The following is a 15,115-nucleotide window of genomic DNA, read 5'->3' as shown; positions in this document are numbered from 1 at the left end:
TTTATTTTCATGTCCTATTTTTATGCCCAGCTCATTGCCTTGTGGAAAGCAGGTGCTTAAAATGTCTTCATAAAACAGCTGAGTCTCTTTGAAACTTGATTTGTCATAATTTTATTCTTAAGAGTTGGGACAAACATTACAAGGATCTTGAAAAGTAAGATTCTCTTTTTCCTTTTTATTTAGGTGGAATTTAAAAAATCATTTAGGCGGTTTTTATTACTAATGATTAAAATGTGGATATGTGTTCCGCTCATTATATTTTGCCCCCAGTTGACAAACGATGGAGTACTTAATACTGAATTCTAACAACAATTTCATATTTTCAATGACTACGTAATATCAACAACTGACTTGGAAATAAATCTAGGTTTCAGAGATTTTTCTGTTTAATCATTCTTAAATATTCAAAGTACCTAAACCTCCAGTATTTTCAACCCTCCCCCTTCTTCACCTTTTTTTAACTTTGAAAGAGAGTTAAGCACAGGAGATACATACGGAATTGAGACCTTAAACACTGACTAATGTTTGTCTATCACTCTAATGTAAATACTAGGAAACGACTGAGGTAGGCTGATTATGTGCTTTTATGAATTTACAGATGGGGAAAGTGAAGAGCTTAACCCCTGGTTTCTGGGGCCAAATTAGGTCCCTTTTTTAGTCCAAGTTGTTGCTTTCTCTGTGTAGTTCCAAATTGGATGTTATCCTTCATTTTTTGCACTGAAATTTCAGCTTCTACTTCAATTTAAGAACAGTCTCCCTGGTGCGTAGTAACAACCAATGTATTCATGGCAGAAAATAATTTTTTTAAAAAATTTATTTATTTTTATTTTTGGCTGTGTTGGGTCTTCGTTTCTGTGCGAGGGCTTTCTCTAGCTGCGGCAAGCGGGGGCCACTCTTCATCGCGGTGCGCGGGTCTCTCATTATCGCGGCCTCTCTTGTTGCGGAGCACAGGCTCCAGACGCGCAGGCTCAGTAGTTGTGGCTCACGGGCGTAGTTGCTCCGCGGCATGTGGGATCTTCCCAGGCCAGGGCTCGAACCCGTGTCCCCTGCATTAGCAGGCAGATTCTCAACCACTGCGCCACCAGGGAAGCCCCAGAAAATAATTTTGAAGGTAGACTCAGAGGGTTTCAAGGTCAGAGAAGACCTTAAAGGTAATTTTTATAAAGACCCTTTGATGCTGAATCTTGTCTTTAACACTCTCACCCAGCGCTCAACCACTATTTGGATACCTCCAAGGTTGGAGACCTCTATACCACTGGCAAGAGCCCAGTTCATCTTTGGGTAGTTTTGACGAGAAAGCTTGTTATTGTTTCAAAACTGTCCCTTTGTAACGTGGATCTAATGATCTGTTTTTTTCAAGGAACTTTTCACCAGTAGCATGGTAACTATTTCATCTTGTGTGCCTGAATCATTTTCTTTAGGTCAACAGCAATAACAAAGAATAATAATAAATCGCCACAGTCGCCACTGTTTATTACGGGTCTACTATAGGTCAGACCCTGCAAGGCCCCCTTGTATATACATTATCTGGGTGTCTGGTATATATATTATCATCTGCCATGTGTGTAGTAGGCATTTTGAATATAAAGAGAATAACAGCTAATTGTTTTCAGTATTTATGGTGAGCCAGATACTGGCAGTATTTTAAATATGTTAATTAAATCACGCAGCAATTCCAAGAGGTAGAGACTACTTGTTTTCCTAATTTTCCAGATGAAGTAACTGAGGCAGTGAGATTTCCCTGGGTCACACAGGAAGTGTCAGCTTTGGGTCTTAGCTATTATATGAACTGCCTCTCAGAAAAGCACAAAAGGTTAAAAAGGGCACACTGCCTGCCCATATGGAACGTCCAGGCTGTAGGAGAGAGGGAAACAGAAAACAGATGCCTTCAATGTGAGGAGATAAAGAGAATATGCCAGACAAGTGGGGAGTACAGCGAACAGACACCTATTCTGACCCAAGGGGAAGTCCAGGAGGGCTTCTTGGACGAGAGGGCTTAGAAGAATAAGTAGGCTAGTAATGCTCAGGAGGAGGTGAGCTGGGCAAAGAGCACTGGGACAGAGGGCACAGCAGGAACAAAAGAACAGAGGTGAGAGACAGTGGAGTGTGTACAAGGAAGGGTGCTCTGGTCTGAATATTTGCGTCCCCCTAAAATCCAGATGTTGAAATCCTAACCCCTAAAGATGATAATAGGAGGTGGGGCCTTGGGGAAGTGATTAGGTCTTAAGGGTGGACCCCTCATGAATGGGATGGTGCTCTTTTAAAAGAGATCCCACAGAGCTCCCTTGCCACTTCCATCCTGTGAATGTTCCAGGAAAATGGGGCGCGAGGGGATGGTCACGTCCCAGGTCTTGGGTGAGTCCCTGGGACGGGCCGCCAAGTGAGAGTCCTTGGGAGGAATTCAAGAGAGTGAGCCATAGTAAAGTGAAAGCAGGTTTATTGAGAGAGATACACATTCCATAGGCAGAACGTGGTCTGTCTCAGAAGGCGAGAGTGGTCCCAGGGTGTCAGGTCATCTGGAAAAGTGGGGTGGTTAGTGTTTATGGGCTGGGTAATTTCACAGGCTAACAAGTGGGAGGATTATTCCAACTATTCCAGAGAAGGGGCGGGGATTTCCAGGAACTGGGCCACCGCCCACTTTTTGACCTTTTATGGTCGGCCTCGGAACTGTCATGGCGACTGTGAGTGTGTCACTTAGCATATGCAAATATGCAAATATATTACAACGAGCATATAATGAGGCTCAAGGTCTTCTGGAAGTCGAATCTTCCACCTTCTTGGGCCTAATTGGTTCTAAGCAGTTTATGTCCTGTACTCAACGGCTAATGGTTGTGCCCTGCCCCCTTCCCTGCTGTCTCATGAGGACACAGAAGGTGCTGGCTAAGACAGCAGGAGGAACTTTACCAGAACAGCAACTTGATCTTGACTTCCCAGTCTCCAGAACTGTGAGCCCTAAGTTTCTGTTGTTTATAAGACACCCAGTCTGTGGTATTTTGTGATAGCAGCCCCAATGGACTCAGACAAAGGGTAGGGGTCTGGGAGGCTAGAGGCTGCTGTGAAGCCAGGAAGTACAACTGAGTCACAGTGGATGTTTTCCATCAGTGTAAACAAAATTTGCATCACATTTTAAATGTAATTAGCGAGGTTATTATTTAAGGACAGACTTTCTGGAAAGAAAATATTCACACCATGAGAAATCCAGATCCACACATTTTATGTTTTTTTAAAGTAGATGAACGCAGTTACCACCGTCTTTTGTCAGCATCATTTGCTTCCCAGGACATGTGTCCTAAGCTCCCACAAGAGGACGGGTGTGTTTATTTCTCCTACCGCAATGCCATCTCTTTCCATGGGGGAGTTCATCACTCCCACGTGTGGCTTTCAAGTCCGGCAAACACATTAACAGAGGCATACAAAGCCCAGATGATGACGTAGAAGTCCTTCTTTGCTTATCATTTATCTGAATGTTCTATAGGTTGGATTCACACTCATTCTCAGATAAAAACCAAATATTGCCACTTAACATCCTCGGTATATTTATTTTTTAAACCCAGAGATATACACAAGACATCTAACTAGAGAAAATCTAGCTTTTTCCATGTTAGCTGGAAATGTTAATCTGCATAACTAAAGGAAGCCAGGTGGTCAGCGGCCCTCACATCCACAGCACGATTTTGCTCAACAATAACAAGTTGTATACAAATCCGTTTCCATGGTTTGTTCATTGCAGCCGCTTTGCAGGTGGCGGAGGAGACGCAGCTTGTCTCTGCATGTTAAGGGGTGAGAATGTCACATTTCCCCATAACACGTTATAGACTAGTGTTTCATACATATGAGGCTCTTTGTCTAAGAGGGGAGTTTTATCCTGACAGGTTAAGATCCTGACCAAAGATGGTCCTGACCTTACTATTTTGTCTTCTCTCTTTTCAGTTTCAATTGCCTTTTGTTTTTCCTGCAAGAAACATTTCTCTCAAGTGCATGCAGGACACTGATGAATTCCTTTCTGATCTGAATTCAGTGGAACCCAAAGAATATGCTCAAAGAAGTAAGTAGGTTTTTCCTAACCCGTTGGGTAGGTGAACACAGGGCAGGCAGGTTTGGGCTGGGGGCTAGAAAAACTCCTGAGAATTAAAAACCCAGAACCAAATAGGAAAGAGAAGATGATCCTCAATTTATAAATTGCTCCAGGAATCAAGGAGGGAGGAGGAATTTTTATTGCAGAAGGCAATAGAGAGGGTGGTATTCTAGCCAGAAGGAATCTCGTGAGGACCAACGTCTTAATAAGACGAGGATTATTTGTAAACTGTATGATGCTGTTTACTATTCTGAAGTTGATAACATTTCACTGTCATAGGGGATGGCTTGGTTTATTTCTTTTTCTAGACATTTAGTCTGCTTTTGATAAAGAATTGCTTCATTATTCAGGAAACAGGTCTTGCCCATTATATGTTGGATAGTAAATTCTGAGGAGTATTCTGGTGAATGCATTGGCTCAAGCTGGAAGAAGTTCAATGGTAGCCAGACCTCTTTGCACGTGATATGGGTGGACATCAGGCTGCTGTAATTATTCTTGTTAGTTTCCCAAAACTATTTTCACAAATAAAGGGACATATATTGATACCTTCCTGACAGAAAGGGGCAGGAAATCAGATTCATTTTCAGTGGGATAACCTCTCTAGGAGAATGATTCATTGTTGATGCTGATGTAAACCACTAACAAGGAAAAATGTAAAAACTCACTCTTTCCAAAGCCAGAAACACTATCATAGCAATTTCCATTTCTGTTTTGTACACATGACTAGTTTATTTTGTATTGGAAAACCTTTAGTAGCATAATATGCATTATAAAGAGAAAACAAAAGTTTTGATCTAATATTGAGTAATTCAAAATGGCAAATGGTTTGAAGCAATTGCCATTCTACACTGAATTATATGTCCTGATAGTTAATGAAGCGGTAGGGAGATATGACTCCAATGGATTCAATAACCACCTTCAAGTTGTATTTTGGAATTGATTATGCTTTGCTACAACACTTGGTGATGTTTGACAGGGAACATTCTGACAAACCCAGGCCAAATAAGCTGGCCAAGAAAATCCAGAAGGGTGCAATGATTTCTGGTGATGTGGTGTTGGTACCTATTGTCATCATTAGTCATAGCCTTGTTGATGCTTTATTTGTCTTATAAGTTACTCTAGTCATGTACCAACGATGTTTCATCTGTAGGCATCTGAAAGTTGAAATTCTTTTTTTTTTTTAGTTAAAAAAATTTCCCTATGTTGAATGGTCCAAGAAAGAATTGAATGATGTACATAAGTGGATAGATGACAATAACTTAATTTAACAGATGAATACTACTATCTAGTGTTTTAACTGATTTTCTTTCTAACACACCCCAAAAACACTTGACGTCGTTGCTTTGACATTTTGCCTGAGATTTTTGAGCACAGAACATAGTTCTGACCTTTGTTCTCAGCATGGTTTTCCTGGCAGTCATGTGGATGCAAAAAAATGAGTCAATATTTAGAGAGTACTTTTACATGGCAGGTACTGTCCCCAGCCCTATGCAAAAGTTGTCTCACTTAGTCCTAATGCACCCCACCACCATGGGTAGGGTGTTATTATCACCTCTATTTTATAAATGAACCACGAAGATGTAAAGTATCTTGCCGAAATAAGTGGGGCAGATAGGATTTCAACCCAGATCATCTGATTCCCGAGCCTGCATTTTCAATCACTGCCTAAATAAGCAGCAACCAGAGACACAAGACGAAAATATAGTCATCAGCAAAAAAAGGAATGAAGCAGAGATACATGTATCAATATGGAGGGAATATACTGAAGTAACATCAAGAAAAAAAAAGTTGTAGAAGAATATATATAGTATGTAAAGTTTAAAAAATGCAAATTAAGGTGCTCTACTTCTTTGGGAGACATATGTATGTAGTACAAATGGAAAGAAATTCATGAGAATGATAACCTCCAAATTCAGTTAGAGGTTGCCTTGCAGTGGGCATGGTGAGGGTGCAGATGTAATTGGGGACCCATCAGATCTCAAACGACGGGTCAGGTTGTGTTTTTTTAAGCTGGGTGATTGAAACATAGGCGTTTCTCACTGTTTTTCTTTATGCCTTTTTAAGATATTAAATGTTGCATAATAATGTTTCAAAACTCCATCCCCAATCCAAAGCACAGAGATGACAGTAGGAGAACCTCTGAATATGGGTGGGGTCTGAGGAATAAAGTGGAGAGAAAGTGTTCTTGAAATTCAGGCTGACATGTTTTTGCACAAGGGAATTGGCATCATTGCTGCTCAGGAGCAGGAGAGAGCCTGATATTAGAGCCTGAGACAGACACTCAGTCTGGCAGTGGGAGGATGGATTAAACAGCATAGAGCTTATGAGAAGGAAGAGTATAGTAATACAGCTCCAAAATGAAGTTCTCATGCTTCCTTCCCACCATCCTTCTCCATTCACTTTCACGCCCACCGTCTTAATGGGAACAGAATCCATCAAACAGTATTTGTATGCTTTAATTTTGCCACCCTCTTGGGTCCCTGTCTGATTTTATCCCTTCTTTCATTTCTGAAGTCCTCAGGCCAGTGTTCTGGCCCCTCTGCTTCTGATTTTGTTTTTTGTTTTGTTTTTACACTCCATAATCCACAGAAATCTACACTGAATCCCTTATCACATATAAAAATTGCAGCCTAAAAGATCTCTGTAACCAAGTAGATACAACTTACATTTTCAAGAAGAGAAAAATTAGATTAAAAACTATTGAGCATCTAGAAAATAAAATATTATGAACTAAAAATAATGCCTTTGAAACATATTTAATGGTATGGAAGATAATCTTAGTATATTATTAAGGAAAAACAGGATACAAAACAATATGTATAATATAATACCTTTTTTGGAAAACATATAGAGATAACTGTGTGTATATGTGTGTATGTATATATATATAATATAGATATATATATATATTTATACAGAAACATATATTTATAGAGACAGAGAGAGAGAGAGGTGCTGTGTCTCTTTTGTAGAGAGAGATTGTCTATCTTGTTTTCCTTTGCTAACTCAAAACCTAGCATGGTGCCTGGAACTCAGAGTGTGTATTAGGTGTATACCACATCAATCACATATATATATAAATGAATGATTAACAAAAGACTATGAAAACACTCAAAAAAAAAAATCTCTGGCATCCTCCCTCCTGATTAATCATTTTTTTCTCTCAATTTTCTTTCTCCTTGACCACTGTGGTATTAACTTCCTTCTTAAAACTCATCTGTTTCTAATTCAGGGATGGTCTTTCCTGATGGGGATCCTTCTCTCTCCTGCCCTTTCTCTCTGTACCTGATCGCCTGTACCTTCCCACCTGTTCCTTTCCTCATTGTACATTTCTTGTAAACAAATCACATTTTAGAGACAAGGTGTTGACCCACAGACATTGTGTTGGGCTGGCAGTCCTGATGCCTGGGCTCTCATCCTGTTTAGGCCGATAGTCAGCTGTGTGGTTGGCCCTACCCAAGCCATGTCACTTTGCTGAACAGGTTTCCTCACCTATGAAGTGGAGAGGCTGTGTTTCTCAAAGTCTGAAAATCTACAGCAGCTTAAAAAATGTTCTAATTCCTGCACCCACCAATCTGCTCCAGCCGGGGTTAAATGTTCAATCTGGTTGTCCAACACAGTGACTTTTAATGGTTGAATCACATAAATTAACAATTGAGTAAATTATGTTAAGAGCAAAAGGAATGAATACCCCACATTCACCACTTCCTAACTGTTGTACGCACTTGACCGTCGTCTGTACTCTTGAACTGAGTCTGTGTGGTGGAAATGTATTGCTGTGCTACTGCACATCATCCTTTAAGCTCAAGTTCAGGGATGTCAGGCTGGGAGCTTGAAGTCAGCTGTGGTAGAAGTATATTCACCACACAAGTCAGCAATCGCTGTAGGTCAGGGCTTGATGTTTTGTTGACTGTCTAGGCTTCAGAAGTTGATGGAGAAAATGTTACAAATTAAAATAAAACTTAAACGTGTGTTACGTCTACAGCCTTTGCATTATAAATAGCACCCAAAAACTGTTATTCAGCAAAAACATCGCTCACATCATGGACAAATGAGTGAAGTTCTGACATATATCTTTCTGGCTTCACATCCGTATTACTCATTAAGGTAGACAAAAATATCACCCAACATTTATGTGGGGATGACACTCACTGGTGTCGTAGGTAAAATCATAGGTTGGCTACAGATATGAGAGTTTGGCAAAAATTAGTGAACACATTCTGTGAGAATCAGTTGGCTATATATGGAATTTATAACAAGGAATATTATTGATTTAATTATTATTTGTAATCTGTGCATGGTATGGGCTGAATTGTGTTCCTCCCAAATTCATACGTTGAGGACTTAACCCCAGTACTTCAGAATGTGACTGTACTTGGAGACGGGGTCTTTAAGGAGATAATTAATGTGAAATGAGGTCATTGGGATGGGCCCTAATCTAATATGACTGGTGCTTTTATAAGAAGAGGAGATTAGGACACAGACACACCCAGAGGGAAGGCCAAGTGAAGGTGCAGAGAAGGTGGCCATCTACAAGCCAAGGAGAGAGGCCTCAGTAGAAACCAACCCTGCCAACACCTTGATCTTGGACTTTTAGCCTCCATGACTGTGAGGAAATATATTTCTGTTGTTTAAGCCACCCAGTCTGTGGTATTTTGTAATGGTAGCCTGAGCAAAGTAATACACTATGCTATACATCCTTTGTATCAGTATAATTTATGGTGTATGTGTGTGTGTGTATATACATATATATATATATATTTTTTTTTCCCCTCATTTTGGGGAGAGAGCAGATTATTAAACATTTATCTTCACTGCCCAGCCCCACCCCACTGCTAGCAAAACCTCTAGGAGCTGGACTTTTTTTTTTTTTGGCTTCGTTGGGTCTTCATTGCCGCGCATGGGCTTTCTCTAGTTGCGGCGAATGGGGGCTACTCTTCGTTGTGGAGTGCGGGCTTCTCATTGCAGTGGCTTCTCTTGTTGCAGAGCGCAGGCTCTAGGCACGTGGGCTTCAGTAGTTGTGGCATGTGGGCTCAGTAGTTGCGGTGCGAGGGCTCTAGGGCACATGGACTTCAGTAGTTGTGGTGCACGGGCTCAGTAGTTGTGGCACGCGGGCTTCAGTAGTTGTGGCATGTGGGCTCAGTAGTTGCGGTGCGAGGGCTCTAGGGCACATGGACTTCAGTAGTTGTGGTGCACGGGCTCAGTAGTTGTGGCACGCGGACTTAGTTGCTCCGTGGCATGTGGGATCTTCCTGGACCAGGGCTCGTGTCCCCTGCATTGGCAGGCGGATTCTTAAGCACTGCGCAACCAGGGAAGTCCCTAGGAGCTGGACTTAAGAATCTGAATTTTAAGGAAGCTTCGTACCTGATTCTGATCATTGTGATGGTTAGCTGAAAATAGGGATGTCAGTTTTACTGGTAATTACTGGTGAAAACATACGTCAGACAAGATTCCAAAAGTAGACACAAAACCCACCCCCCTGTATGAGTTTGCTAGGGCTGCTGTAACAATGTACCAGAGACTGAGGGGTTTAAACAAGGGAAATTAATTTTCTCACAGTTCTGGAGGCTGGAAGTTCAAGATCAAGATGCTGGTAGGGTTGGTTTCCTCTGTGACCTCTCTCCTTGGCTTGCAGATGGCCAATGACCGCCTTCTCCCTGGTGTCTCTCTGTGTGTCCAAATAGCCTTTTATACAGACACCAGTCAGATTGGATCAGGGGCCACCCTAACAGCCTCATTTTAACCTAAAAACCCCTTTTCGGGACTTCCCTGGTGGTCCAGTGGGTAAGACTCCAAGCTCCCAATGCAGGGGGCCTGGGTTCAATCCCTGGTTGGGGAACTAGATCCCACATGCATGCCGCAGCTAAGAGTCCGCATGCCGCAACTAAGGAGTCCACATGCCACAACTAAGAAGCCCGCATGTCACAACTAAAAACAGCCTGCATGCTGCAACTAAGACCCAGTGCAGCCAAAATAAATAAACATAAAAATAAATAAGTAAATAAATAAATATTAACCTAATCACCTCCTTTTAAAGGCCCTATCTCCAAATGTAGTCACATTCTGAGGTACTGGGGGTTAGGGCTTCAACATATGAATATTGGGATGGTAGGAGGTTGGTGTGGGGAACACAGTTCAGCCCATATACCCTGTAAAAGCCCATTTTGGATTTCTAACCTCTAGAACAATACGATAAATAATGTATGTTGTTTTAAGCCACAGAGTTACAGCAATCAAAGTTACATTTTTTTACAGCAGCCATAGGAAACTCATACAGACTTGCAGGAAGCTCACTTTGATTAGTGTGGCCACACATCCCGGTGACCCCATTTCTTATAGTTTTTCCTACCCTTCTGTTCTATCACCACTTTTGGTTCTGCACTCCCGACACCTACTTGTTTTCCTTGCTATGTTTTTAATATTGGACTCCAGTATAAAATGGTGAATTTATTTAGTAAATATGTGATCCTTATTAAATATATGTGGAGGTAGAAGTATATCTATATATCCATATATCCTTTTCAGTCATTCTTATCTGGGAACTTACTGCCTTTGGCTTTATCATATGTGTTCTAGAATAATGATTTCACGTCTCTTGTCTGAATATCTTGTCTTGTTCCATCTTTTCTCTGGAGGAAGGGCACCTGGAAACTAAGAAGGGTTTATGGCCTTCTATGTTGGCAGTTGGTATAAATGTATATAATTTAAAAAGCAGGGGCTTCCCTGGTGGCGCAGTGGTTGAGAATCTGCCTGCTAATGCAGGGGACACGGGTTTGAGCCCTGGTCTAGGAAGATCCCACATGCCACGGGGCAACTAAGCCCGTGAGCCACAATTACTGAGCCTGCACGTCTGGAGCCTGTGCTCCTCAACAAGAGAGGCTGGGATAGTGAGAGGCCCGCGCACCGCGATGAAGAGTGGCCCCCACTTGCCACAACTGGAGAAAGCCCTCGCACAGAAACGAAGACCCAACACAGCCATAAATAAATAAATAAATAAATAAATAAATAAGCAGATGACCAGAACACACAATAGGAAAACTATTGAAAGGGGGCTCTGAAGCCATGTTGTGTGTCTTTGGTCCCATCAGGCATCCAATCGGTTATTTCTTCAGGTCTTTCCATGGCCCACTGTGTTCTCCAATTTCCACCCTCCTGGGATCCTATCTCTCCATGAACTTGTCAGACCTTCCCCGAGCAAATGGCTGCTGCTTCTCTCTAGGCTCATAGCTTCCCCAACGACACCTCACAAGCTAGTTAGTAGCATCCTTGGCTTGGATTAGAATCCCCACTCTGAGAGTGTTGCGGGTTGAACTCTGTCCTCCAAAAAGATATGTTGAATCCCGAACCCCTGGTACCATGCATTTGTGATCCTATTTGGAAATAGGCTCTTTACAGATGTAATCAAGTTAAGATGAGGTCATGCTGGATTTGGAAGAGTCCTAACCCAGTGAGTGGTGTCCTTACGAGGGAACTACACACACAGACACGGAGACACACAGGGAGAATTGATGCGTAACGACTGAGGCAGAGATTGAAGTGATGTGTCTAGAAGCCAAGGAACGCCAAGGACTGCCGGCAACCACCAGGAGCGAGGAGAGAGGAGTGGGCAGATTCTCCTCCAGAGCCTCCAGAAGGAACCAACCCCGCTGACCCCTTGATTTCAGACTTCTAGTCTCCAGAACTGTGGGACAAAAAATTTCTGTTGTTTCAAGCCACCCAGTTGGTGGAAATTTGTTAAGACAGCCCTAGGAAACAAATACAGGGAGCTATGGCCTCTGAAAACCACCATCCAGAAGAAAAAAGCATGTGTTTATTATCTGAGACAAAAATGAAAAAGCAAAACAAGCAGTCTCAGGTAGGTCCTGGAATTCATTTTCCTTGAGATGTACCAGGCCCACCCATGGTCATTTCATCAAGTCCGACCCATTTGTAGCACTGTCTACAGCGGAGGGCTTTCAGAGGGAATCTGTTTATATGGAATTAAAACTTTGCTTAGCATATCGAGGCCCTGATGGTTTCACATGATGTCTGCATTTTCCTGTACTTTGTTCCTCGGGGGAAAGAAGGAGGCGGGTGGAGGGAGGCTTCTGGTTCCCAAGCAGCCTGCAGGGTTTTTCATTTCCTGTTTTCTCTAATCTCCTCACAGCCTTGAAATCTTCCCCAAGCAGCTACTTTTGCTATGAAACTTTCTTAACCCTTCAAGTCCCTTCTCCCTGGTCCTCATCCCTCAGCCCACCCTGATGGCTGGGTTGCCGAACTTCCTACTCTGATCACTTACTCCCTTGGTTTCATCGTTTATCTCTTGAGGTGATTATTTCATGTCTCCTATCTGTGTGTCTCATCCTCTCCCCTGGAAGCCAAGGCCTGTGTTTACACTCCTGGCATAGGAGGTAATCCATAGGTGGCACTCACTGGGGGAGCCAGTCACTGGCCCCAGCCCTGCCTTTGTTCTCTGGTCATCAGTGGAGGACTGACCATCTACATGATTTGCGTTCTCAGAATGTTGCCTCTTTTCCCATCTGGCTGTCAGTCTAGAGGGCATTTTACTCAAGCCCAGCCTCTCCACTGGTGCTGGAGCTAGGGGCAGAAAAGATGCTGAAACCAAGAAAATCTCAGAATAGAGAAAGGGTGACACAAGGGGCTTCACTGAAATTTCTGGGTTAGCTGGATTTCAAATATCCATGTTGTGGTGGGCTGAAACATGGATCCCCAAAGATATCTCATTCTAATCCCTGGGACCTGTGAATATTACCTTATATGGAAACAAAAACTATGCAGATATGTTTAAGTTAAAGATTTTGAGATGAGGAGTTTATCCTGGCTTACCCAGATGGGCCCTAAATGCAATCACATGTATCCTTAGAAGATGGAGGCAGAGGTGGAAGGAGATTTGACACACAGAGGAGAAGGTGATGTGACCACAGAGGCAGAGATCAGAGTGAGGTGGCCACAGGCCAAGGGATGCTGGCAGCCACCAGAAGCTGGAAGAGGCAAAGGATGGACTTTCCCCTGAGGCCTCCAGAAGGAGCACAGCCCTGCTGACACCTTGATTTTGACTCAGTGATACTGATTTTGGACTTCTGGCCTCCAAAACTGTGAGAGAGTACATATCTGTGCCACCAAGTTTGTGGTAATTTGTAATAGCAGTCACAGGAAACTAATACACATACTACTCTCGTTCTTGAAGTCCAAGATTAATAGTTGGTCAGATGCAAGGGGGACTGCCAAGAGGTGTTTGTAAAGAGCCTGCTTCAGGAACTTGGATATCAAATTGACAGCACATTCAGATCTTTTATCCACAAGGAGATCACTGACAACTGATGCTCAGCATTTAATGTGTATCCAATGCAGGGCAAGGACTATTCAATTCTAGTTTTAAAAAATCTGCAGTGTAACACAGCCATCTGGTAGGTGCTTAATAAATATTTGCTGTAAATGCTGAAGATGATCGCTGCTTTCAGGATTTGTTTGTGGCTCGGCATTCTAGAAGCTTCTGGTGCCTTCACCTTCCTGATGTAAGTGCATCCATATTTTAAAATTTAAGACCATTGACCAAGGTCTCTCTTTCCTTCATTTAAACCCAGAAATTAATCAATTCTGCATTTTAATATCCGCATATCGTTGCCAAGAAAGAAAATGTGTCTGCTAATTAGCTCAGCAGAATTGAAACAAATTGTTTTTAGCCTTTTGGAAATGAAAAATTGGAACAACTGCCATGCAGTTTGAAGTAACAGGTGGGTTTAATCATTAGTTTATTCTGTCCTTCCCTCCCGTGACAATCGCAATGTATTTAGATTCGGACAGGGCCCATGGCCTGGCATCTCAGGTTCTTGACAGAAACTAATTAAGGATAAGGCAGGAAAAGAACAACCTGTCCATTCGAGTTCATAACCAGAAAGGAAGCAAATGCAATTGAAAATCTGCACAGCATACAAAATAACCTCAGCTAGAAAACCATAAATCCAATCCATTTACAAAGCAAAACACCAATTGGAAAGAGAACTAGAGTTTAATCTTCTCAAGTGAAGAATTAGGTATCTCTCTACATTTGTCCTTCAGGGATTTATGCAAGGGTCAAGACAGGCTCTTATAGTTCCAGATCCTTAAACTTTAGGCTATCAAGTTTGGAATACCCAGTGATGGAGAAGGGAATTTGGAAATCATGCAGTCTATTTATAATAAATACATCCAGTTTTGTTTTTGACACAGAGAGAACCTTATAATACATTTGTGGAGCTGGATTTGGGCCATTTGCACTTATTTTTTTCAAAAGTTAATTCAATTAACTCAGCAAATGTTTATTGACCTCCTCCTCTGAAATATCCAGTGATGAAGACACAGCCCCTCCCTTACAGGGGCGACAGGCCAACAGCTACAGGCCTTCTAGTCTGATACACTAAGCTAGAGTCTGGGCTGCTTCCTGGGCAGACCATCTTTCAGCCCAGACTCAAAGGATGATTCAGCATTTGCCAGGCAGACAGGAAGGAGGGGCATTCCAGGCAGAAAGACAGACAAGTGCGGGCCTGGTGCGTTCTGTATAATGGAGCAGAGGAAATGGGCGTGCGTGTGGGACGATGAAACTAGAGGCAGGTCTGGTCACGAAAGGCCTTTTAAACCGAGCTCGGGAGTCTGGAATTAATCTGAAAGAGCACAGCAGTCAAGGCTAGCCGCGCACATAGCATCTCCTGGGAACATTTGGAAAGCAGTTAATGCCCAAGTCTCACCCCTGACCAATTAAGTCATTCTTTGTGAGGGTGGAGCCTGGGCGTTAGTATTTTTTAAAAATTGCCCCAGGTGATTCTAATGTCTGCCCAGGATTGAAAATCCCCTCTCTAGATAAGAGATCTGCAAAGGTTTCCTCTAAAGAACCAGATAGTAAATATTTTCAGTTTTGTGGTCCGTACAGCCTCTGTTGCAACTACTCAACCTTGCCTGTATTAATAAAGCAGCATTGACAATATGTAAACAAATGAGATGGCTGTATTCCAATAAAACTACTTACAAAAATAGCAGGACCATAGTTTGCCAACTCCTACTCTA

At 42.4% G+C, this 15,115-nt stretch overlaps 1 protein-coding gene across 1 annotated transcript in view; it reads left to right on the top strand.

The window, feature by feature from the left end:
• The first annotated feature begins 2,672 nt into the window (after window positions 1-2,672).
• The window catches only part of LOC133075100 (O-acyltransferase like protein-like), a 65,714-nt gene continuing 53,271 nt past the window's right edge, over window positions 2,673-15,115 (top strand). The window contains 2 exon segments of the mRNA XM_061169226.1: window positions 2,673-2,681; window positions 3,931-4,045. Coding sequence (XP_061025209.1) covers window positions 2,673-2,681; window positions 3,931-4,045 — 124 coding nt within the window.

This window comes from Eubalaena glacialis, chromosome 15 (assembly GCF_028564815.1).
Source record: "Eubalaena glacialis isolate mEubGla1 chromosome 15, mEubGla1.1.hap2.+ XY, whole genome shotgun sequence".
NCBI lineage: Eukaryota > Metazoa > Chordata > Mammalia > Artiodactyla > Balaenidae > Eubalaena > Eubalaena glacialis.
Note: the sequence above shows the minus strand (reverse complement) of the source record. Positions and strands in the feature narration are given on the sequence as shown.